Source organism: Saccostrea cucullata, unplaced genomic scaffold (genome assembly GCF_032062105.1).
Source record: "Saccostrea cucullata isolate Sc308-1 unplaced genomic scaffold, CSIRO_AGI_Scuc_v1 ctg965, whole genome shotgun sequence".
Lineage (NCBI taxonomy): Eukaryota > Metazoa > Mollusca > Bivalvia > Ostreida > Ostreidae > Saccostrea > Saccostrea cuccullata.
In genome coordinates this window covers 59,499-87,159 of record NW_026928551.1, presented here as the reverse complement: position 1 = coordinate 87,159, position 27,661 = coordinate 59,499, and the positions used below count along the sequence as shown (strand labels likewise).

General features: G+C 35.2%; 2 protein-coding genes across 2 annotated transcripts in view; both read right to left on the bottom strand.

Annotated features, from left to right (window-relative positions):
* LOC134277931 (pre-mRNA-splicing factor ATP-dependent RNA helicase DHX16-like) overlaps window positions 1-13,222 on the bottom strand; it is a 41,176-nt gene extending 27,954 nt beyond the window's left edge. The window contains exons 1-3 of the mRNA XM_062760230.1: window positions 12,932-13,222; window positions 8,134-8,268; window positions 4,521-4,597 (exon numbers count right to left, since the gene is read on the bottom strand). Of these exons, the coding sequence (XP_062616214.1) occupies window positions 4,521-4,597; window positions 8,134-8,268; window positions 12,932-13,132 (413 nt within the window). The 5' untranslated portion in view covers window positions 13,133-13,222. The remainder of the gene's footprint in view (window positions 1-4,520; window positions 4,598-8,133; window positions 8,269-12,931) is intronic.
* An 8,907-nt stretch (window positions 13,223-22,129) lies between these two features.
* LOC134277925 (uncharacterized) lies at window positions 22,130-27,388 on the bottom strand. The gene has a single exon (XM_062760226.1). It carries the CDS (start codon window positions 27,386-27,388, stop codon window positions 22,130-22,132), a length of 5,259 nt encoding a protein of 1,752 aa, XP_062616210.1.
* Between the last annotated feature and the right edge of the window lie 273 nt (window positions 27,389-27,661).

Genomic DNA, 27,661 nt, shown 5'->3' with positions numbered 1-27,661 from the left:
GACAGACAGGACAAAAACAATATACGCCTCAGATCTTTTGATCCGGGCGCATAAAAAATCGCATTTTTTCGTGGGATTTAATTTTCGTGGTTTGAGGAAAAAATGTTGGTTCATGGGAATTTGATTTCATGGATGAAGAACTTTTTAGTAGTTGTGCATATGAAAATTTATATTTCATGGTGGGCATGAATTCGAGGGTCTCTGCATTCCTCAAAAAAAATGAAAATTAAACCCCCATGAAAATTAGTTATTTCACAGTATCTTCCTCACTAATACTACTTACTCCTCATATCTTCCTCACTAATACTTCTTTCTTTTCATCTCTTCCTCACTAGTACTACATGTACTTACTTCTTATCTCTCCCTCACTAATATTATTTTCTTCTTATCTTTTTCTCACTAGTACTACTTACTTCTCATCTCTTCCTCAATAATGCTACTTACTTCTTCTCTCTTCCTCATTAATACTACTAAATCCTCATCTGTTCCTCACTTATACTACTTACTTCTTATCTCTTCCTCCCTAATACTACTTTCTTCTAATATCTTCCTTACTTATACTACTTACTTCTCTACTCTTCCTAAATAATGCTACATACTTCTTCTCTCTTCCTCACTAATACTACTGAATCCTCATCTTCCTCACTTATACTACTTTCTTCTAATAATCTTGTAACTTTCTTACTTATATTACTTACTTCTCTTCTCTTCCTCAATAATATTACATAGTCCTCATATCTTCTTCACTAATAATACTTACTCCTCATATCTTCCTCACTAATACTACTTACTCCTCATATCTTCTTCACTAATACTACTTACTCCTCATATCTTCCTCACTAATACTACTTACTCCTCATATCTTCCTCACTAATACTACTTACTCCTCATATCTTCTTCACTAATACCACATTCTTCTCATATCTTCCTCACTAATGTTACTTTCTTTCCTTCTCTTCCTCACTAATATTACTTACTTCTTATCTCTTCCTCACTAATATTACTTACTTCTTATCTCTTCCTCACTAATATTACTTACTTCTTATCTCTTCCTCACTAATACTACTTACTTCCCTTTTCTTCCTCACTAATATTACTTACTTCTTATCTCTTCCTCACTAATATTACTTACTTCTTATCTCTTCCTCACTAATACTACTTACTTCCCTTTTCTTCCTCACTAATACTACTTACTTCCCTTCTCTTTCTTACTGACACTATTTACTTCTTTTCTCTTCCTCATTTAAACCACTTTCTTCTCATATCTTCCTCACTAATATTACTTACTTCTCTCTTTCTCATTAATACTTCTTACTTCTCTCTTCCTCACTAATATTACTTACTTCTCTCTTTCTCATTAATACTTCTTACTTCTCTCTTCCTCACTAATATTACTTACTTCTCTCTTTCTCATTAATACTTCTTACTTCTCTCTTCCTCACTAGTATTACTTACTTCTCTCTTCCTCACTAATATTACATAGTTCTCCTCTCTTCGTCATAAATACTTACTTCTTTCTTCTTAACCCTCCTCTCTAATACTACTTACTTCTCCTCTCTTCCTCATTAATACTCACTAATGTTACTTACTTCTTATCTCTTCCTCTCTTATACCACTTACTTCTCCTCTCTTCCTCTCTTATACCACTTACTTCTCCTCTCTTAGTGCTCATTAATACTGTTCCTTCGCCATGCGCTCGGCACTTTGAAGTATAAGTTGCGGGTCCTTCGAATGAGACCTTAAAAACCGAGGCCCTGTGTCAGCGGCAGGCATTGGCACGATAAAGATCCCTCATTGCTCAATGGCCCTGAGTGCTGAGTAAAGGTCAAAAGAACTATATATGGTATTAGCCATCTTAGACCCCCATTCAGAAAATGTTTATCTTTGCCCTGGGGAGGAAGAAGGCAAGGGTGCTACTAAAAAAATATCATTTAATTTGCTCAGGTATTCCGTTGCCATGGAAACCATCGTCAAAAACATATACCTTCAGAGCTGAAAATCTGGCATTTATTGTCATTTATGTAATCTTTCATTTTGATACCAACTATATTGTCTTAAGTTAATGATTGTATGTATACTTTTGGATATGTCAAAGTGACTGTTTTACTAAGAAAATATATTTAAAATTTAATAGGTATTCTGTTACCATGGAAACCGTCTACAAAACTTATTCCTTCAAATCTGAAATTATTGCATTCATATGGCTTTCACTGACAATTAACAAATCTTTAATTTTGGTAGCATCTATAAAATCTTCAATAAATGTTTATATTTATATTTTTGGATATCCTAAGGTGATTCCTTTACTAACAAAATATATTTAAATTGATAGGCAATTCCGTTGCCATGGTAACCATTTTTTTTTTTACAAACATATTTCTTCCAACTAGTTTTTGTTGTTATGTACCAAACAGAAACAATCGTTTATTTTTTTCCTTTACAATTTCTTCCATTTTTTTTTTTTTGGTAAAACTATATATATTTTAATTTCTAAGGAAATGGAGGTCCGTATTTGCTTTGCTTCTATTTTGTATTGTTTTATGGACATTGATATTGATTACTGTTCGTTATCCCCATATCCTTCTTTAGAGAAAGGGGACAATTGTACATGTATAACAGGTCCTTCCTGATACAACTAAGTAAATGATTTAATAATTCACACTATGATAGTTTTTATAACAAATTAACCATAAAAAATTAAGAAATTAAATTATTGAATTATTAGAAATTAAAAATATTATGCATTTTTATTGTTTTGTTGCACAATATAAAATAAAATGTTGATTCAAAGCTCTCTGATTATTATATTCATTCATTTTCATTTAATTTTTTTATTTGGTAAATGTAAATAAGTTATAATGGCCGTACATTTGTTGCCTGGTAAACAATGACTGATATCGGAAGATGTAGAGTCTATATGCACAAACAATGAACGTATTTCTACATGATAAATTAAGTTTAATAAAATGTATACTGTACATATACTTCTTCTGTGAACTAATCTCTTGTACAGAAGACTCAAAATTTAAGCGATTCGAAGATCAAATTCTATATCATCGTGTTCCTTGTGATCCACACCCGTACATTCACACATTAAGGCCATAATAAATAAATTGCTAGATTCTCATCCGAATTATTTTAAAAATCGAGGCGGGCGGGCGGCTTTAATTTTATATTTTTTCAATTTTGCAGATTTTTTATTGACCTGGTCAGTCGGTGTAATTTTATCTACAATACCCGAATAAAAGTCATAGTAAATGTTCAATTATCTCTTACTTCACATCATCACCAATCTTCTTTAACCAATGACCCTTGTTTAAAATATATAAGCATGTATTACAGCAATTACCATCTTTTCAGCTGTCAAAATCATGTCGACTTTCTCGGGATTTAAAACGAAAGTAGAATGGTAGATGATCCCGATCAGAATTAAGACGAAGAAAAATGGAAATAAAAAAAATCGAGGCGAGGGTATAAAATTGGGGCGGGCGGGGATGAGAATCTAGGAATATTTTTATTATGGCCTAATGTCGATCGCGATAAAAAATATTCTTCATCATAAATGTGTTTCAAAAACAGATAGGTCTAGAACTTTACTTATGTTCAGGATATTTATGTAGGAAAACATCATAAAGCAATCGACAGACGACACTACTTTGAAAAAAAATTATTAAACACATGTCAACAACATACGTCGTCTTCCTCTCTCAGTACATGCTTGTGACGTCACACGAATCAGAAAATGCAAATTTAATCAAGGTTTTTCAATTTGTTAAGTGTGTGCAATTTTTTTAACAAGATTAATTTTTTGCATGAAGACTTTCTTTGAAAATATCTTTTACATGTGTAAATATCTTTCTTGTTCAAGGCGCCGCACATACATAAAATCGCCGCTAACGATGTCAAAAATGCCACTTTGTTGACATTTTCTTGTAAACTTAGGTACTTTAAACCTTTAGTTCTCTGCATAATCATTAAATAAATATATCAATATAACCATAAAAGAAAAAAATAAATTTTATTCTTTAAAAAAAAATCAGTTTCATCGAGGTTTATTGACATTTAAATTCTAACAAAAACTGGGGCCAAAATATAATAGAAACCATAAATAGTTCATTGAAGCCCTTCACTGGCATACTGTGACGTCTCCATACGAGTGAAAAATTCTCAAGAGGGACATTAAACAATATACAATCAACCAATCAATCTAATACTACTTACTTCTCCTCTTTTCCTCACTTATACTACTTACTCCTCATCCCTTCCTCACTTATATTACTTACTTCTTCTCTCTTCCTCACTAATATTACTTACTTCTTATCTTTTCCTCACTAATATTACTTACTTCTTATCTCTTCCTCACTAATACTACTTACTTCTCATATCTTCCTCACTGATACTACTTACTTCTCATATCTTCCTCACTGATACTACTTACTTCTCATATCTCCTCACTACTGTTTCTTACTTCTCATATCTTCCTCACTAATGCTACTTTTTTCCTCACTGCTGCTACTTACTTGTCTTCCTCATTACTACTAGAGGATGAAGATTCTTGTTTTTTTCTGTATTGTTTCTTCTTATCTAATTTTGATTTCTGAAAATATACATACATGTATATTGATATCATATACATGTCATAATAACTCTCTGTATTAGACAACTTTTCTATTTTATGATTTTGCATAATATATTCATTATACATTGCATGAATAAAAATGAGAATTTTCTTTATCTAATAATTTCATATAAGGTAACTGCATTGGGATTGTGTAACATAAAACATAGCTTTTTAAAAGTATCACCATACAGGGCTCTAAATGGTGACTATGTAAGGGATAAATAACGAGATGGTGTTGAATAGTTTAGAGATAACATTCTCTCCGAGGGCCGAAGGCCCGAGGAGGGGATGTTTTCTCTAAACTATTCAACGCTATCGAGTTATTTATCTTACTTAAAAAAATTCCCTACTTTGTGCCCCAAAGAAACATTTACCCATTCAAATATCCAACTTTTCTGTAATACAATAGGATGTAGCTCATTTAAATATCCAACTGTGACACAAAACAATAGCCTAATCGAACACCCCTTTTATTCATGGACTAGTGAGGATGAAACTACATGGTGCTGATGCCATTTCATTACCCTATTCATTGTACTGAACAGTCATGAAATCAGACGAAGAATAATTTGAAATCCAAAGTAAATTAGAGAGGTTCAGATAGTGTTTTGAATACCTTTGACCTGAAAGCTAAAGAAAACTACAGAATTTTGATAAAGGGTTGGGAATCTGTCATTACATTTTATAAGATGATGGTTTGTTGAGGAAAAGTGTTGAATTCTAATGGAGTTCCATTCGGACAATACTTGCTCTGCGCCCTCGATTACCATGCCCTATGAAAATGATATAACCAATACTACTCGGCATCTATGATATAACCTATACTAGTGTGGCAAATTTGGAGTAATTATTATTTTTCATGTGCATTGAAAATACATTTTAAAATTGTTTTTATCTTTTTTGTTCATTGTTTTATGTTTTATGCACCTCAGTTGGGTATTTAAATATTCAACCGATAGACAGTTGGATATTTGAATATCCAACTGATGGCCAGTCAAATCTTTAAATATCCAACTAGTGCTGCTTGAATCGGTAAAATATATGCAGACTTTTAACAATGGGTGATGTCATAGAAGTTTTTTGATTAAAGAATACAAGATAATAAATGCCAAGATACTCTTATCCCCTCCACTTTCAAAAGTGGAAAGGACACAAGATACCAACTTTCACTGACTAACCCCAGGGGTCCCTTCATTAACTAATATCAGCATGATAATTGCTAAAATATTATTCTTTAAAAGATATATTTACATCAGTTATAATTATATATATATATATATATATATATATATATATATATATATCTCAAACTATAGGGATAAAAGTATCTTCTAATACCCCTCAGCCACAGACAAATATACACACTTTGACTCTTACAGGGAACAATAAAAAGGAAAACCCTTTGGCCCATTAAGTAAGTTTCCTGTAATGAATAGATCCCATTTCATTGATATTTGGCTCTGGTTTACCTTTGAGGGGGCTATGTCATAATGTATGAGTCCCATGTCTTTGATATTTGGCTCTGATTTACCTTTGAGAGGGCTATGTATGAGTCCTCCTCGGCTTACCTTTAATGGGCTATGTATGAGTCCTCCTCAGTTTACCTTTGAGGGGGCTATGTATGAGTCCTCCTCATTTTCCCTTTGAGGGAGCTATGTATGAGTCCTCCTCATTTTCCCTTTGAGGGGGCTATGTATGAGTCCTCCTCGCCTTACCTTTAATGGGCTATGTATGAGTCCTCCTCAGATTACCTTTGAGGGGGCTATGTATGAGTTCTCCTCGGTTTACCTTGAGGGGGCTATGTATGAGTCCTCCTCAGTTTACCTTTAAGGGGGCTATGCATGAGTCCTCCTCTGTTTACCTTTGAGGGGGCTATGCATGAGTCCTCCTTGGTTTACCTTAGAGGGGGCTATGTATGAGTCCTCCTTGGTTTACCTTAGAGGGGGCTATGTATGAGTCCTCCTTGGTTTACCTTAGAGGGGGCTATGTATGAGTCCTCCTTGGTTTACCTTAGAGGGGGCTATGTATGAGTCGTCCTTGGTTTATCTTTGAGGGGGCTATGTATGAGTCGTCCTTGGTTTATCTTTGAGGGGGCTATGTATGAGTCCTCCTTGGTTTATCTTTGAGGGGGCTATGTATGAGTCCTCCTTGGTTTACCTTAGAGGGGGCTATGTATGAGTGGTCCTTGGTTTATCTTTGAGGGGGCTATGTATGAGTGGTCCTTGGTTTATCTTTAAGGGGGCTATGTATGAGTCCTCCTTGGTTTATCTTTGAGGGGGCTATGTATGAGTCCTCCTCAGTTTACCTTTAAGGGGGCTATGCATGAGTCATCCTTGGTTTACCTTTGAGGGGGCTATGTATGAGTCCTCCTTGGTTTATCTTTGAGGGGGCTATGTATGAGTCCTCCTTGTTTTACCTTTGAGGGGGCTATGTATGAGTCCTCCTTGGTTTACCTTTGAGGGGGCTATGTATGAGCCTTCCTCTGTTTACCTTTGAGGGGGCTATGTATGAGTCCTCCTCAGTTTACCTTTAAGGGGGCTATGTATGAGTCGTCCTTGCTTTATCTTTGAGGGGGCTCTGTATGAGTCCTCCTTGGCTTACCTTTGAGAGTCCTCCTTGGTTTACCTTTGAGGGGGCTATGTATGAGCCCTCCTCTGTTTACCTTCGAGGGGGCTATGTATGAGTCCTCCTTGGTTTATCTTTGAGGGGGCTATGTATGAGTCCTCCTCTGTTTACCTTTGAGGGGCTATGCATGAGTCCTCCTTGGTTTACCTTAAAGGGGGCTATGTATGAGTCCTCCTTGGTTTACCTTAGAGGGGGCTATGTATGAGTCCTCTTCAGTTTACCTTAGAGGGGGCTATGTATGAGTCCTCCTTGGTTTATCTTTGAGGGGGCTATGTATGAGTGGTCCTTGGTTTATCTTTGAGGGGGCCATGTATGAGTCCTCCTCAGTTTACCTTTAAGGGGGCTATGCATGAGTCCTCCTTGGTTTATCTTTAAGGGGGCTATGTATGAGTCCTCCTTGGTTTATCTTTGAGGGGGCTATGTATGAGTCCTCCTTGTTTTACCTTTGAGGGGGCTATGTATGAGTCCTCCTTGGTTTACCTTTGAGGGGGCTATGTATGAGCCCTCCTCTGTTTACCTTTGAGGGGGCTATGTATGAGTCCTCCTCAGTTTACCTTTAAGGGGGCTATGTATGAGTTGTCCTTGCTTTATCTTTGAGGAGGCTATGTATGAGTCCTCCTCTGTTTACCTTTGAGGGGGCTATGTATGAGTCCTCCTCTGTTTACCTTTGAGGGGGCTATGTATGAGTCCTCCTTGGTTTATCTTTGAGGGGGCTATGTATGAGTCCTCCTCTGTTTACCTTTGAGGGGGCTATGTATGAGTCCTCCTTGGTTTACCTTTGAGGGGGCTATGTATGAGCCCTCTTCTGTTTACCTTTGAGGGGGCTATGTATGAGTCCTCCTTGGTTTATCTTTGAGGGGGCTATGTATGAGTCCTCCTCTGTTTACCTTTGAAGGGGCTATGTATGAGTCCTCCTCACTGTCACTATCCAATAGCTGGTAACTTTTATTTCTCTTCTGCATTTCCAAGGCTTGTCTCTCTTGGATACGAGAACTCTTCTCTGCTACCTCTTTTCTTGGCAACTGAAGTGAAGAAATAAAATGCAAATAAAGACAGTAATAAAGTAACTAATCAGATATTGTTATGGAATCAGTACATATCATATCGTGTGACCATGATTTCTTGCATAAACACCAGTGTTAGATTGACTTGTCTGGTGTGAAACAGCAGTGTGAGATTTTTCTGTCTTACACTGTGTATTACTATGCCGCGAACAGTAACGTAAACATTCCATCTATATATATATAGAAATTGTAACAATGTTAAAAAATATCACATATACTTAAAATGTTGTCATTTAACTTATTAAAATAAGCCCTATACTAATTATATCAACCTTTTTTCTTGCTTCAAATTTACCTTCCATATTTACATTCGGAACTCTCTGGATTGTTCGTAGTTAATGCACTGAGTACGAGTTATCACCCATGTTTAATTTGGTACATTGAGAATACACGGAAAAAATTCTATTGTTAAACTGGGTGCTTAGGACAATATCATTTTAACGATAGAACGTTCTATCTATCAAGCTACAGATTTGCATCTAGGTCTCTATCTTAGGTTGAAAACTTAAAAGATATAAAACTGATTACCAACATTCCTGAGAATGCTAGAAATAATTTGATTTTATGACTATTCATCGTATATATCGTCCTTTAAGAAATTATGAATTTCAGTCTCCCTCCTGACTGACAGGATTTATGATATTTAAAGCCAAAATAAAAATTTCCATTTTTTCACTGTTAATTTATATCCCATTTGGGATATTATCCCAAACAGGCTATTATATCCCTTCTGGATGATTGTCCCTAGATAGAATGTTCTGTCATTAATATGATTATCATAAATGTCCTATGGACCTGGTTTAACGATAGAATTTGTTCCGTGTATTCACAATGTACCAAATTAAACACCGTGATAACTCTTACTCAGTGTATTAACTAAACAATTAAGAGAGTTCCGAAAGTAAACATAGCGTGTAAATTTGAAGAGATAAAACATAGGTAATCAGAGATTACAGAGCTCACCTCAACATGTGTTGTCTTTAAGTAAGGCAAATTAAGTCACACAATTAACCAACAAAAAGTGTACATCCAAAAATGCAAAATTTATGCAAATTTGATACTTTGGAATAGACCTATATAAAAACTAAAAACTAGTTCTTCATCATGAAAATGTACCGTAGCAAGATTGAGAGTTTTCATCCCTTGATGCATCATTTGTGCAACTGGTTTATATAAGCCTTATAGTTTCTTGGTGATAGACTTGCACCCATAACTTTTCCGAGGTCTATTATCTGGAAAATGTATGTCGAATTCAGCATCTGAAGCAAGTCCATAAGTGTGCATCCTAAGATGTATCATCCATGCAAGTTTGGTCAACATAGGGCTTAAAGTTACTTGCAAATGAAACCTGTATAAAAAAATTAACCTTTCCACTAATCCAGAAAATGTAGGTCAGATTCAGCATCCGAAGCCAGCCTAGTAGAATGCACCCTTAGATGTACCATCCATGCAAGTTTGGTCATTATAGGGCTCAAAGTTACTTGGAAATGAATCCTGCACCAAAAACTTTAACCTGTTTACTCGTCCAGAAAATGTAGGTCAGATTCAGCATCCGAAGCAAGTCTGGTAGTATGCATCCTAAGATGTACCATCCATGCAATTTAGTCGTTATAGGGTTCATAGTACTGTACCTTGGAAACGAAACCTGCACCCAAAATTTTAACCTGTTCACTCAACCGGAAAATGTAGGTCAGATTCAGCATCCGAAGCAGGTGTTGTAATATGCAACCTAAGATGTACCATCCATGCAAGTTTGGTCATTATATGTCTCATAGTAACTTGGAAATGAAACCTGCACCAAAAACTTTAACCTGTTCACTCAACCGGAAAATGTAGGTCAGATTCAGCATCCGAAGCAAGTCTAGTAGATTACATCATAAGATGTACCATCCATGCAAGTTTGGTCATTATAGCGCTCAACGTTTCTTCGAAATGAAACCTTCACCAAAAACTTTAACCTGTTCACTCAACCGGAAAATGTAGGTCAGATTCAGCATCCGAAGCAAGGCTGGTAGTATGCATCCTAAGATGTATCATCCATGTAAGTTTAGTCATTATATGTCTCATAGTAACTTGGAAATGAAACCTGCACCAAAAACTTTAACCTGTTCACTCAACCGGAAAATGTAGGTCAGATTCAGCATCCGAAGCAAGTTTAGTAGAATACATCCTAAGATGTACCATCCATGCAAGTTAGGTCATTATAGGGCTCAAAGTATTTTCAAAATGAAACCATCACCAAAAACTTTAACCTGTTCACTCAACCGGAAAATGTAGGTCAGATTCAGCATCCGAAGCAAGGCTGGTAGTATGCATCCTAAGATGTATCATCCATGTAAGTTTGGTCAACATAGGGCTTATAGTTACTCAGAAATGAGACCTACACCAAAATCTGCACCAAAAATGTTAACCTGCACCAAAAACATTAACCTGGTCATTCCTTTGCTGAAATTGCAGCATCTGAAACTTTGACTGATACAATGAAACACACTAGCAACATCTTCCATGCATGTCTAATCAATATAGGACATAGAAGTACTTAAAAAGAAAACTGCTCCAAAAAACTTAACCTTAACCCGGGACGCCGACGCCGACGCCGACACCGACACCGACGCCGACGCCGACGCCGAGGGTATCACATAAGCTCCCCCCAACTTCGTTGAGGTGAGCTAAAAATGTTGCGAAATTAAGTTGAATTTTTGTCTTTTTTGGGGTTATATTTTAGCTTTGAATACTTAAGCAACCCCTCAAAGGTTTGTAATAATTAATTTGGAAGTTATTTTCAGTGCAAATCCCTTTGTATTCTTCAAAATTGTTTCGGAGCAATTCTGCAATTTTTTGCAAGATTGCGAGTATATGGGAGGTATTCTAACTGTGGTAAGGGCTTGCCCCAATACACAGTAAGATTTTTCTAATTAGATTACCCCCAACCTGTTAAATAAATTAATAACAAGCTCAATAGATAAATGTGTAAGAACAGAGGAAATTCGAAAGGAAATTTGTACATATATCAAGCAAATTTTTGTGTGAAACCTTCCCAGAACTCTTTGCTACTAGGATTCCATGCGATAATGGTGAATAAATAAAGCATAAAAGGGCTTTCAGTTTATAGAAATCTTAAAAGATACAAACCAATAGTCTACAATGACTTTCGTCAAAAATTGCACTATGTCTATAGTTTTAACCAGATGCTTGAACTCCGTGATGTCGTGTGCCGTCACATTTAGTCGAGCTGTCTCGTGCAACTTGATGTTTGAAGTGGCTGATCAATGTTTCAAGTGTGTTTTTGATGGTACAACTGCGCACACCACAACGGTCACGCCATAAAACATATATTAAACATAGGGAAAACCAACAAATTTGATAGTTTAACAGGTTAGAACCAATCGCCCAAATGGGATATAATAGTCCGTTTGGGATATAATATCCCAAATGGGCTATAAATTTACTAGTGTTGTCAAATCAGTTGAAACTCAGAATCGATTAATCGGTAACATCGGTTGACCCTAACCGACTGATCATCGGCCAATAATCGAATCGGTAACCCTATGCATAAAATAGGCATTAGATTTTATAAAAATTAGAATTTTATTGTTAAATAATGTAAGTAAAGGTGCATTGTACAGATCGAAATTCTAAAAACAGTATACATGCGGTTTGATTAACGATTTCAGTAATACAGTTTTTTGCATGATTAGGAATTACTTGGCCTGGGAAAAGTAAGCATTGACAGATCAGGTTTTAATTTACATGATCATCTAAAATGTATATGGAATTAATTTTTTAAACGGTTATAAGACATTTAATATTGCAAATTCCTTGTGATTCCGTATGAAGTGACAGGTGAATTCCCCCAAATACTAGTACTGAAAATTAATATATTTTATTTAAACAAGTAGTTTAGTTTCTTTAGTTTAGAAATACAAATATCATTATCTTTTGATTTATTATAAACAGATTTTAAGTACATGTATTTTAAAAATAGTAAAGGACAACTCTTGAAAGATATATATTTTGATAACAAGAGCCTGTTCTTGAAATAAAAGTGAGAAAACTGTAAAAAAGATGTGTGCTGAAATATACCGATTAATCGATTTTTAAAATCTCCAATCGATTGTCTAAAATCGACAGCTTTCCGACTGATCATCGATTATAAATCGATCATCATGACAACACTAAAATTTACAGTGCAAAAATTAAAAATTTTTATTTTAGTAATAAATTTCATAAATCCGCATCAAAACACTTAAAATAGAATAACTTTTGGTAAGCAAGTTCTTCTGCAACCCTACCGTTTGTTAGATTGATCCCCAAGAAGTTAAGGAACTTTCGAGGGATCAATCTCCTAAACAATGGGCACACAGGAAAACTTGTCAACCAAAAGTTATTCCTTTTAAGTGTCCTGATGCGGATTTATGATATTTATAGCCAAAATAAAAATTTCAATTTTTGCACTGTAAATTTATAGCCCATCTGGGATATTATATCTCAAACGGACTATTATATCCCATTTGGGCGATTGGTCCCAACCTGTTTGATACGGTTACCAATATAGAATGTTATTCTATTTACTGAATTTAGATCTTAAATAAAAAATCTTAAAAGCTTTCGAGTGACTTGCCTTTGTCCAAAGTTCGTGCGCAAAATTAACCATATTAACGTCAATGTCTACTGTGCCTGTTTCTCTCAGTTTGTTCACAAAATCGTCAGGGTTTGCTGCCTTCTTTGCCAAACCCAAGAGGAATTGAGATATAAACTTGTCAGATATACCAAGAATATCGTGGAGTTTATCATTTACCCATGTTTCGATCAGAGAAACCATTTTCTTTGCATTAAGGTGTAGGAAATCTCAGAGCTCAATCAGTTTGTGGGCGCCGCCATATTAAATGAAAAGTCTAAATACCGAAAAGCCCATAAGAAAATTCTCCTCCGGGAAAATGAAATCCCTACAAATATGTATTAGTCAATCAAATAGAAATGAAAAGGAGAAGAAATCTTAATTCCGTGCAATCAGATATATTTCCCCCTCAACATAGCCAAATGTTCAACAAACATAAAATAAAAAAGGGGACATCAAAGTACTGAAATAACACACGGTGGTTGAGCGTTTATCTAAACGATCTACCTTAAAAAAATTCAAAATATGAAGCAGATGTGATGTGCATGGCAGACTTTGTGGAGTCAATGTATAAATGGAAATACATGTGGCTGTTGTTAAGGTGTTTCCACCCTCACAATTTTCATGGTTGAAAGTACAAAAAATGCATTTATTTTCATTTAATATACTTTAAATTTTCCAATTATTGCAAAAAATGTATATGTCACCACATAGATGCGAAACATAAATAAACAGAATGTATGTCACCATAAAAAAAATTGCTCATTTTTTGTAAAAGGTATTATGAGAAATACATGTATGTAAAAACTGGTTAAAATGCATAATTCTGATGCAGAATGTTCCTAAATACTTCCTACTTATAAGTATGGCACGCCAAATTCACAAAAATTAGCTAATCATAGTTTCACAATCGATAAACTAGGTTTATCAGTTGTAAACTATAGTTTACGGACTGTAAACTATAGTTAACAACGTTAATCTATATTTTACATCTGTAAACCATAGTTAACGCGATAATCTATGTTTCACAACCGTAAACTATACTTAACACCGAAAACAATCATTTGCGATTGCAAAACATAGATTATCTGATAAATGCAGTTTCACGATTTGTAAACTATAGTTTACAACTCTTAACTATAGTTAACTGTTAACTGATAAATATAGTTTCGATTTGTGAAACTATGATTAACAACTCTTAACTATAGTTTACGATTGTAAATTATAGTTTACAAACGTGAATCTATGTTCATCAACAAAATCTATTGTGAACGCTTTATTACAGACAGATAAACTTAGATTAGCATTCGTAAACTATAGTTAACAACCGTTAAATATAGTTTTACAGATGAAAACTATAGTTAACGAATTGTTAACTATAGTTTACGGTTTGTAAACTATAGTTACAGTCGATAAACCTAGTTTATCAACTGTGAAACTATGTTTAGCTCATTTTTGTGAATTTGGCGTGCCATATACGAGTATAAGATACTTTTGAAATGTGAATATCAGGGGAACTATTTTACATTAGAAGTACAATAAAGCAAATGCCTGAATGCAGGGACCTTAGAAGGAGTTATTGCCTTTGTCAAAATTTTTTAAAGATTGAATAATTGAATAAATAAAGAAAATATGCATTTTTTAAATTCTTTTACTTAACAATATTTATCATTACACCTATTGTAAAGCATTCTTTCAAAAGATAATTTATTGTTCTATTAGGTATGAATTTAAACTAATTACAGTTTTTGCAAAAACCTATGACATCATAGTTGCGTGGAATTACCTTAATTGACAAAACATCATCGATTTATCTGAATGTCGTGTTGAAGGTCTCAGCAAGTTTTTTATTCTCATGTAGAAACTTTTGAGTCAATTCTGCTTCATATGAAAACAGGTCGTCTAGCTAATAAAGGAACACAATTAGTGCCCATTGATTTTCCAACAGTTTAATTGTTTGTCAATGAGGAACACCAGCATCTTTTAAATATCAACTTCAGAGTAGTTGTGTGTAAAATCAAAAGATATTAATTAAAATTTCTGAGTTCATATATTCTTACTGAAGAAGCAGTTATCTATAATAAAGACTATTGTGGCATCACCACTGAAGAAACGTTTCCAGTTTTAGAAACAGCAGGGTTATAAATGTTTTTAGAAGCTTAAAATAGAAACATCCAGTCTATAACCCTTTTTTATACTTGATCATGTGATCTAGTTTGAGCCAATCAGATAGCTGGCAACAATAGAGAAAAGTAATAATCACGTACATGTATCCATGACTTTTCTACACTTTATACAACCATTCCTTGCCATAAACTAGACAACTGACCAGTTAGTAAGCAAGGGCCCCGCCGAGAGATAGATTTATAAGGGTTCAGCTTACGGAATGAAAATTTTTCTTGATTACCAAAAATAAAAAAAAAAAACAATAAAGATATAATGATATCTGTGGCGAAGTGAAACAATCTAGTATTAAGTTATAAGTCTATAGACCAAAAACAGATACCGATCGATTCATCGAACTGCTCAATTTGGTTCATAAATGCCGGCCAGCATTTGATTTTTAAAAAGATATTAATTATGTTTATGCAGAGACATATATAAAGCCATGGTTTTATATGTCTTTGGTTTATCGTGTTTATGTAGGCGTTGAACATTGTTTTATAAAATATGCTTGAAAAGTTTGCAAATATTCAAATTTTATAAGTTTAACATTGAAATCTGTTTTATTTTCCTTCAAATATATTAAAAGGATAAATCAGGTCATTTAAACCCATCACATCAGATAAAAATATCAGCTAGGTCATTAAAAAATGTCAGGTCTTTAGTAGGAAATCATCAGGTCAATTTTTTCTTAATTTCTGGCTAAAAGATTTGTCTCAAAACCATTTAAAGTGTTCAAATTTTAAAAAGAAACAAAAATATCAGGTCATTCAAAACCTCCCGCTAAGTCATTTATAAAATATCAGGTCATCACTAGAAATATCAGGTCATTCAAAATATCAGGTCAACAAGTTTTTGTAAGAACACCCTGATACAAAGAAAAAATTCTCTGTGTTATCTCCTAAAAGTGTTTCTAGTATAGTATCATCAATAATTTCCTCCCCAAAAAATAAAATAGAATGTTTAACAGACGCAGATCCAGAAATTTTTTTCCAGGGGGGGGGGGGTCCACCCCAGTCAAAAAAAAAAAATCCAATCCCAAAAATTTCTTGACAAGCAAGAAAAAAAAAACCTAAACAACTCGCCCAAACGTCAAAAACCTATTTCGTGGGGAGGGGGGGGGTAATCTATGACTTCAAATCTTTCACTTTTCATACCAATTTCACACCTATTCGCGTTTACCAGGGGGGTCAGCGTTTTCCAAGGGGGGGGGGGTCCATGGTAACTTTTTTTCTTGCTTTAGTATATACATTTTTTAACCTTGTCAATTCCAGGGGGGTCCTGCCCCCCTCTAGAAATTGATAATGTTATGTGATATTTTTTCATCAGATAAAATATCAGGTCTTTAGTATGTTCCCGAAAAACAATCCAAGAGAATCGGGAGTCATCAGTTCTAGTTTTACCAGTCTCCAGGTTTTTTGGTTGTTGTACGAACTGTCTACAGCTAAACGACCCCACAAATCAAAAAAAGAGAACGTGCTAAGAAGTCAGGAAACTCGGAGTGATGCTAATGATCCTTTTTACAGGCAAGTACAGTCTTTGGTCGGTTCCATCCTATGCCCATAGCAGAATCACTGTATGTATTATTATTATTATAATCAAATAATTTAATTTTGTTTGTATTCTAGCCTCTCATTGGTTGATTTCCAAAAGGGAACGCAAATTATTCTGTATAATCTGGTTTGGTATGGGGATAATCCCCCCTCCCCCTTGACAACCAGCTGAATGATCTGTAGCTGCAGAACTGTAGCGTTATGGTTTATATATTAGTCTTTGACCATAACGCTACAAATCCTGCAATACAAAAAATGTGCAATATACAGGGCAAGATTTTTTTTGGGAGCATTTCTTCACTTTCCAACTTTAGTAAATCATCTACCTTTAACCACTCATTCCAGACCCATTCTTAAACCAATCTGTAAATTTTATCCTCCTCTCAATCCTTTATATATCGTCTCTACCGGCGACATACTTGCCAACCTCCAGCATGTAAAAATCTGGTCATGACCAGATTTGGAAAGTAAAAAATCTGGTCATAACGCGTAACGACATTCACGACATATTTACCATGATTAAATTTTATACATATGTATACAAAGTATTTGTGTATTGAGAATTCTTTTATTGAAAAAGGCTTGCATTTACAATGACAAAAATTCATACATAATTTGATTAAATTTACATGTTAAAAAAAGAGAATTGAAGTTTTCATTATTTCAGTATTGACCTTAAGTAAGTGTGCATTTTTTTAAAAAGCCTTCTCAGTTTCTGCTAAATTTTAAAGTTTATACATGTACCAATTTCAGTTTTGAAGTTATTTTTTATCTCTCTTAATCAATTAACTACTGCAATATGTATTAAATGTGAAGTTATATCAACATGTCTTCGATCACTTTATTTTATCTAGAATGAAAGTTTTTTTTCCCAACATTCCTTGATATCTTCATACCGGTAAATTTTGTTTCTCTATTTCTTGGTTCAATCAGAGACATGTGTTTGGTTCAATTTGTTCCTGCTGGCCCTGATAACGATCTAGTTCTATCGGAAGCCATTTTAATTGACTTCAAACATTGATTTGTCAAAACAACACCCAGTTAATTGTTTACACCTGCACTGATAATTAATCCATCGGCATTGTTTACGTAGATCTAAGCTTGGGTTGTAACTGGAAGTTAAAAGTGCAACCTAATTTACGAACCAAATCCGGAAATCGGGAGATTTTCGTGTTGTTCAGCAAAAATCGGGTGAAAAGCATGACCCGCCAGGTCAAAAAAAATAATCGGGTTACGGGTTGAAAAATCGGGTGTGACCCGACGAAATCGGGTGAGTTGGCAACTATGACAGGCGATAAACTGGCTTGATTTGAATTGACAGAGGGATTGCAGAAAATTCTATGTCAAGTGAGTTTATCGCTTGTAGAGACAACTATAAAGGGTTGGGACGTCTATAAAATATACAGATTTACTAAAAGAAATGTGTCTAGGATTATGGAGGGAAAGGTAGATGATTTACCAATGTAGGAAAGTAGAGAAATTCTCCCTAACAGTGTGCAAAAAATCTTGTGCCGTAAATTGCACATTTTTTGCATTACGGGATCTTTTGTTATGGTCAAGACTAATATATAAAACCATAACGCTACAGTTCTGCAGCTAAATCATCTGTATCCATGCAATCCCCCCATTTCTAGTCCTCGGGATTCATGGAATTTTCCAGATTTAATAAATGTACCTTTAACAGGTTGGGCACACACCGCCAAATGGTCATTTAACCCCCGTTTGGTGGTCAGTCGCCCATGTCAGCATCTTTATTACCTACCAGACGGGAGAGAAAAATTGTTTTGTTCAGTTCTCTGGAATGGCATGAAATGGTGCATAATTTCAACTCATGGGGAATAAAATATTATACAATTATGCAGTGTTTTCCCCAGGCCGTTTTTGCATGGCGGTACCGCCATGCATTCATGATCTCCCGCCATGCATCACATGTTGCCGCCATGCTTCCCGCTATGCATGAATTATTAATTGTGTACCATTTGAATGTTATCAGTTACAAATCTTTCAATAAAACAAATCAAATCACTAGAATCCTAGCGTGTACTGTGCACATTTCGTGCACCTGTTGTGAACTCGATGCGAATCACGGCACGGGGTATGATGCAATAGGCCTAGCTGTCACTTTTTGTTTATTGCAATTTACTGGTATGTTACTAAGTATCAGGCCTTCAGTTGGTTAAAAATTAATTTATAACCATAAAAAGTAAATAATTGCTATCATAGGGTATGCACGGTAAAAGCAATACACTTGTTAATGCACATGTGGGTTTTTCCAACATTCACAAGTCGTTCTATAAATAGCATTGATGTTCCGACATAAAAATGATTCAGTTAAACTCATAATATTTAAGACATTTTTTGCATTAAAGTGCTGAAAATAAACATGTCTAATCAACATTATCGATGTTTTATTTACTTTATGAACTATGGGAAGGTACTTTGTTCAAACACATGTGCTTTTAATACACAGTGACCTTAACCTATATTCAAAAGCGGGAAAGATCAAACACCAAATGAATGTAAATAAGTTGTCACAATATTTACAAGTAAGCATTACTTAGTGCTACATATTAATGAGCACCCTTTTTTGTTTCAAGACAACTGCAAAAGCAGGGACATGAAAAAATAATAATAAAAAGGTGGAGGTCTCTAGGGGTCTATTTGTAGAAAGCAAAAATAACACAATTTAATACACAAAACAGTAAAAAAAAAAGACAGTGGCTTTATAGAAAATTTTAATAGAGCAATATTTTTTTATTAGTTTTATTTTTATTTTATTTTTTAAACTCAATTTTTGAATAATTTTTAAGTAAAATTGACAATTTGTTCAAAATGTATTTATCATTTAATTAAATAATGAATTTGTATTTTTTCATTTCAATATACATTTAGTTACATGTACGATTAACTTCACCAACACACGCCGCGCACCGTCAATTCAGCGAAATCCCCCCCTTTGCATCAAAAATTTGCTGGTGAAAACACTGATTATGGACTTCAGTGTAGGTCGATCTGTGGTTATAAGGATTCATGGCAACTGATATTGACCAAAGACACAGAAAGTGATAGCGACTGAGCCTGCGAGGTCGCTATCATTTTCTGTGTCTGAGGTCAATATCAATTGCCATGAGTCCTTATAACCATATATTGACCGTTCACTGAAGTTCATAATAGTTATATTACATAATCACTCAAAGTGAATGCACTGACACAGTTCTTAAACTGAACAGACTCGACTTAAGTCATTATGTCACAATGGTTAAAAACACGCTTCTTATATTATGATGTCACACTGTATGTAACGTTGGTGCAACCAAACGGCGTGTCGTGCGATGTCATTTTCCGCTACATCACAAAAGGAGGAATATCACGTGGCGTTCTTTCAGCCAATGGAAACTACGAAAATAATCTTTTTATATAATATACCGGTAGATATTTATCAATACTCTGAAGGAAAAAAATCAGAATTTCAACATGGACTTTTTTATGCAGTGTCATTCAAATATTTGACAAAATTGTCACCTATGTAAACAAGTGTAACATTTCTGTGTTTTTACTTATAATAAAAAGAAAAATTCCCTCCATCTCACACGTAGTTGCACCTATCAATCGTGTTTATCACTTCATATTTCTGTCATCCAGGCAACCGATCAATTATCTAAACCAGTTAAAAATGACGATCTTTTCTGAACTTGGGTCAAAAGACTGATTTTACTACAGAGGCCAATTAGTGTCAATTTTCAAAAAGTGAAATAAGAGGAAAGGTAAGAATTAGCTTTTATTTCGTTTATTTCGTATGCAATGCCTTTATTCTTTATAAAAATAGGATATGCAATGAATTCATGATAAAATCATCGCTTGAAAATGATAATCTTGGAATAAAAACAAGAATAATTGCAACTGTCACTTTGTAAATCTTTTATTCAAAAATATTTAATAAATATAAAATATAGTAGATACATCATAGATATGCATACTAAACCACAAAGGGTCGCACAAAAATCGTTACTTTATCCTAAAAGAAAATAAAGAATAAACGTTACATTCAAATGTAGAAAAAATGAATATTATAGCAATAAGTGCCCACCATTCGAATAAGATTTGAGGAGCTCGTGTTTATCAGGATTTTATAGACTGAGATATATATGGACGCAGATTGAAAGATCATTTGAAAAGTTACTTCTCTAGACTAACACCTCTTGTCTAAATATATTTTTTACCGAACTATACACAACAAAATATTTTTTTCGTATTGTTTGAGCAAATAGTTCAGCCATCACGAACAGCTGTGGGTTTCATTTTTACGAAGTTCCACAGAAAATACACATGGGAAATTGACTAAATTGTATTATATGTGCGAGGAATATGTTAATTAAAATTCCCCAATGCCTAAGTAAATGTGCTTTTGCTTTATTTTGATAAAAATTGGATTTGAATAAAAAAGATCACCATTTGGTAGGTAAAAAAGACGCCGATATGGGCGATTGATCACCAAACGGGGGTTAAATGACCATTTGGCGGTGTGTGCCCAACCTGTTTAACTTGAAAGAGTAGCTCAATCTTACCTCATGTAAACAAATATCATGGCTCTAGGTCTATGAATCAGTTATTACCTCCCCTCGCTTCCCATCACTTCCGTTACTACAGTTGTATTATTGAGCGGCAAATTTGAACTCATAAAAAGCAACACAATTTTACATCCACAGTTGTTTAATTTTTCTAAAATTAAATGATATTGAATGACTCTAATTATTCTTGGCTAAATTATTTGAGTATAACCTGGTTTGGGTCAGTTTACACTTCTTTTATAATCCGGTTCGCAGATTATAAAGCGTAAACTGACCCAAACCAGGTTATATCAAATAAATTGGTCAAGAATTAGAGTCATTCCTTAATTATTTCTGTTGATAAAACTCGTTACTTTAGACAAGTGTAAATATTTAAATTTTAATTTGGTATAATTAAATTTACAGATTTTTACAAAGTAGACGTAACTTTAATATTTAAACCTATTTAGTAACTGTGTCCACAGCCACCTGAATTTTTTTTAATAAGTCGCTAAATTAGCCAAATATCGAAAAATTCTACCCCCTCTATTTATGAATATACAATATGTGCAATGCCATTTTGACCCCCTGCTCAATTCGGGCTTCAATTTAACACATAAATTGGACATGTTGGATATGCCTACTGGTTTGTGTAACGAGTAAGATAAAACACATCTGTTCGGTACAAATACTTTATCTAAATTAAACACAGTTATTTACATGGTAACAATATAATACAAAGAACTCAATGACGTCATCACTATTATGACGTCATCACGATTGTGACGTCATAACCCAGGAATGTACACAGCACATCACATAGTATAAGTTAATTGTTATAGAATTTATAACATCCTCCGCGGGGCACGATGATTTTGAAGATAATTAACAGATATTCAATATATACACAATAAATTAATTCGTAAATTACTTTTAAATTACAGTTCAAGTGGATATAATTTTGATACAGGTCTTGACGTTGTATGACCATTACTAGTTTTTAGTATAGCAGAACGTGAATAGTGATCTCTGCCTTCCAAAAGTTCTGTTATCATTCCAAGTCTCCAGTTCACTCTTGGGCAAGTATCGTATATTTGGACAACATCTCCAACCTTTAAGGTCTGCACATTGTTCCCGATGCAACGATGGTGTTCGCGTAAACTTGTTAAATATTCCCGTTTCCACCGTTGAGATAAATCAAAAAGTAATTTTTGTTTTCTGATAAAGGTTTTTGTTAACTGCTCTTGGTTCGTTTCCTCATCATGAAGATCTTTCTCCGGGCCGCAAAAGTATTTTGGAAGTGCGCGTCGTCCATTAAGTAGAAGAGAAGGTGTCAGTGGTTGTGGGTCCTTAATATCTGAAGAGACATATGTGAGTGGGCGGTCATTTATTGCGGCTTCTGTTTCACAAAGTATGGTTCGAAGGACCGTCTCATTAACTAAAGCCTTTCCAAGGATTTTCCGCAGAGTTGTTTTCGTTATCCTGATCAGACGTTCCCAAAAACCTCCATGCCATGGTGCACCTTTAGGTATGAACTTCCAGTTAATATTTAAGCCTGTTTCCTCCATGACGCATCGTTGTGCTGGTAAAAATGTTGATCCATTGTCTGAGTAAATGGTGTGTGGCATTCCTTTGTTGGTAATGAACCTTTTGAACGCTAAAACAAATGTTTCTGTTGAGAGATCCTGAACAAGTTCTAGATGAACAGCTCTGGTTGTTGCGCATGTAAACAGACATATGTACATCTTTTTGGTTTGTCTATTTACTTTGACATGAAGGGGTCCGGCATAGTCTACTCCAGCAATCGAAAAGGGTATGCAATCTGATACACGGTCCTTTGGAAGTGGTGGCGGATCCGGTAATGGAAATGGTTGTCCTATTACCTTCTGGCATGGAATACATTTCTTTAGCACGTGGTTAACGCTGTGTCTTATCGCTGGTATCCAAAATGACTGACGAATTTCTGTGATGGTTTGGGAACATCCTGAGTGTAAACTTCTTTTGTGGATATCCATTATTATCAGGTCAGTAAGCTGGTGTTTCTTTGGTAACAGTACTGGATATTTTGCCGAGTCCTCTAAAGAAGAATTGTCAATTCTACCTTTACAGCGTAATAATCCTTTGTCATCTGGATAAAGTTTCAGTTGCTTCTGTAGCGATGTTTGTTGTTTACCTCCATTCATAGCAGTAATCTCTTTTTGGAATTCTTTTTGTTGTACATCCTTAATCCAGAGTACTGTTGATTCATTCATTTCATCTAATTGAGGCTGTTTCACAAATAAAACAGATCTCTTCCTCCGTTGATTGTTGCGTTCACTGGAAGATTTGAATACTTTCACGAATCTCAAAACATAACATGTAACTCTGAGTAGTTTCTGTAGACTGCTGAATCGTGATATGTCTATGATGTTGCTGACACCAGGAATGATGATATTCTTCGATCCATCCTCCGTATTTTCTTTGTCTGTAGACATTGTTAAAGCAGATGTCCTTGAGATTTCCCACTTGGGATACTGGGATGGTTCTGTTAACCATGGAGGACCATTCATCCAAAGACTGTTATCTTTAAATTGTTTGTATGAGATTCCCCTTGTTTGAAGATCTGCAGGATTGGAATTAGATGGAATGTATTTCCATGTATGTCCCTTTGTTGATTCTTCAATCACTGCTTTTCTATTGGTGATGAATTGATTCATTGGCTTTTTCGACTGAAGCCAATGAAGGACAATTTGACTGTCACACCATAAGGTTGTTGATTTCACGTTCAATATGCCATTGAGGTAGTTGGCTAATCTGGCTCCAATTACAGCTCCCATCAACTCTAGGCGAGGTAAGGTTGTAGGTTTAATAGGTGCGACTCGGTTTTTTGCCATTATCAGATGTGAGGTACTTTCTGTGACAAGGTATGCACAGGCTCCATAAGCACTCTTACTGGCATCTGTGAATATATGCAGATTAGGAACTGTACACTCTGAGGCTGAGTGTTCACGTAGATACCTTGGTATTGTAGTCGACGACAATTCAGCAAGTTCCTCGGTAAGTTCGTACCATTTCTCCTGGTAATTTCTTGGAAGTTTTTTATCCCAGGCAACATTTTCCTGCCAAAGGTCCTGCATAAGAAGTTTGGCTCTAACAGTGATAGGACTCAAAATTCCTAGTGGGTCAAAAATCTTGGATGATTGGCTGAGAACTTCTCTTTTTGTTGCAAATTTCCGATTGATGTCTAAATCAAGTTTTGGAAAGGAAATTTGGTCTGTTTTCGGATTCCATCTCAATCCTAAAATTTTTACAATGTTGTCACTGTCAAGCACCCTATCTTCAGCCGCTGCGTCACACAATTTTGTACTGTTCGAATTCCAACTTCTTAAATTGAATCCAGCCTCTGCTAGGAGAACACGGGAAGTTTTGTAAAATTTCATGAGTGAATTTTCATCGTTGAAACTGGTTAAAACATTGTCTACATACAACGATTTCGACAATTCTCTTTGAGTTTCACATGGGTTTCTTTCAAAATGTGTTTCCAAGGTTTTGTTGAGAAGGAATGGCGAGCAAGTTGCTCCAAATAGTACGACTTTGAATCGATAGGTAGATATCCCAGCGTCTGGATTTGTGTAATCTGTCAACCAAAAGAATCTTGTCATGTCCCGGTCTTTTTCATGAAGTCTGATCTGTAAAAAGGCCTTTTCAATGTCGGTTGATACAGCATATCTCTTTGCTCGAAATCGTGTTAAAATCGTCGGAATTTCATTGAGTTGTGGAGAGTGGGATTCCAAGCAATCATTTAGGCTTAGGTATCCAGACTGTTTACAACTGCAGTCATAGACTATCCGAATTGGTGTTGTACTTGAATCCTTTTTTACTGGATGGTGGGGAATGTAATGTACCTGCTGGTTGGGCGTGTCCTCTTGCTCTATTTTCTCAATAAATCCACATTTTTCCTGCTCCTCAATAATATTGTTGTAGGTCTTCAACATATCTGGATCTCGAGATAAACGTCGAATTACATTCTTTGTGCGTTCCAATGCAATTGTGTCATTTGAAGGTAAATCACGGACTTCTTCCTTCCACGGCAACTTTGCTGTGTAATGACCATTTTCAAAGGTGACATAATTCTGATCCTTAATTGGCATATCAGTTGATTTTTCTAAGCTTCCCATGTCTTCTATTTTCCAGAACTTCTCTAAATTCAATTCTTCTGGGCGATGATAAGATAGAATGTTGTAGGACGCAACATGATTATGTTTTACACTCGAGTGTGTTGGTCCTGAAAGTAGATATCCTATTTTAGAGCTTACAGCTGTTGGTCCACTTCCCCGTATGATGTCATTTCCGACAATATCCCAGAAGTGATCAACTCCAATAAGAAGAGAAACATCAAATGTCGATCCATCATAAGAGTGTGCTAATTTCAATCTTTTCAGGTAAGTGAGGTTTTTGATCGGTACTTGATGCGTATGGATCTTGGCGGCAATACATGGTACTATAACTACATGAATCTGAATTCTTTCCCCAGAATCCGCAATCAGAAATAAAGTTGACGTTTTCAAAGTCCGCATTATTTCTTTTCCACCAAATGCTGCGATCATCAGAGTTTCAGTTCCAGTTTGTTTCAAGTTCAGGTTTTGTGCTAGTTCTTCTGTAATGAATGACCTCTGTGATCCCTCATCAAATAAAACAGTTGTGTCCATGACTGTTTCTCCATTGGTAACTTTGGCTGTCGCTGTTTTAAGTATTGTTGGAATATTTGTCATTGAAGACGTGTGTAGACTTGTTGAGGTAGGGATAACATTCTCGTACTTCGTTGATGACTGGATGTTTTCCGATGTGACATGATATGTTGATTCATGTGTTGTTTCCTTTGAGCCGGCGCATAGGTAAGTATGGTGGCGTTTCCCACATTTTTTACAGTTTGTCTTTGAAGGACAGTCCTTGACTCTATGAGATCCTAGACAGTTGAAACATAATGATTTTTGCTTCACTATCATTTTCTTTCGTTCAGTGGTTAAGGTGCAGTTACCTCCCATATGATTTTTATCATCACAGAATACACAGGATTTGCTTTGGTACTTACTCACTTCTCCGGTTTCAGGCGTAGCCTTGGGTTGCTTCCTGTTGTTAATTGGTTTGCCCTTAAATGCCTTTGTATGAAAATTTGCTGTTCTCTGAAATGTCGAGTCACCAGAATACCAATCCGCATCAGTATTTGATCCAGCTTCAAGAATTGACAGTTCATGACGCAAAGATTTCCTTAGTTCCCCCAATGTCCAATCATCACTTCCATGTGACCTGGCTAAGTTTTGTTTTGTTTTTGATGGTAATTTTCTTAAAATTACTGGAACTAGGAAGCTTCCATAACTATCTTCTGTTTGGTTTAATGTTTCTAACCCCCGCACATACGTTTCCATCTTGTCATAAAATTCTCTCAGACTGTGTAAGGAATCACTCGGTTCTGTTAAATCCAGGAGTGCTTGCATATATACTCTTGTAATCTTGTGTGGCTGTCCATATCTCTCCTTCAAAAGCTCAATTGCCTTTGCATAGTTTGCATTAGTAAGAGTAAATCCCTCAACGACAAGTAAGGCCTCGCCCAGGAGCAATGATTTCAGGTAATTAAACTTTTGAACATTGCTTAAACTAACATTTTCATCAATTCCGGAACTAAAGGAGTCCCAAAACGATTGCCACTCTAATTTGTTTCCATTGAATGTCGGTAACGATAACTTCGGTAGCTTGTGGTTAGAAGCAGTAGATAAACTTCCTGATTGAATTGACACAGGAAAATGCTCATGTACAGGTGGGACAGCATAACTAGGGACTGTTGTATGATCAGATGGAATTTGATTTATTTCGAGAGGATTTGAAACGGCACCTTCATCATTTGACTTGTAAGAATCTTTCTCCCCAGTTACATGTGCAAAATTGTTGTCAATAAACTTTTTAAAGTGCATCAGTTTTATGTCTAACTCTGAATTATACTCATCTGTCTCAATGATTTCATTCTCGATCTCCTCCTCAGCTGTCTGACTCAGTATTTGCTCATCCAAATTATTCATCAAACTTCTCTTCTTCATCAAGTCCTCGTAAACTAACAAGAGAACTTCTTTGGAACATTCTTCGGATCCTTCATGTTTATTTAATTTCCTTGAAACTGCACCTCTGTTTCCTGCCCTGGTGGCTTTAAGTTTGCGTAATTCCATTTTCTGCTAAAGTTTAGTCACGGCCTGGTCACGGCACCAAAATGTAACGAGTAAGATAAAACACATCTGTTCGGTACAAATACTTTATCTAAATTAAACACAGTTATTTACATGGTAACAATATAATACAAAGAACTCAATGACGTCATCACTATTATGACGTCATCACGATTGTGACGTCATAACCCAGGAATGTACACTGCACATTACATAGTATAAGTTAATTGTTATAGAATTTATAACAGTTTGCGTGTAGCATTGGGTTCAAATATA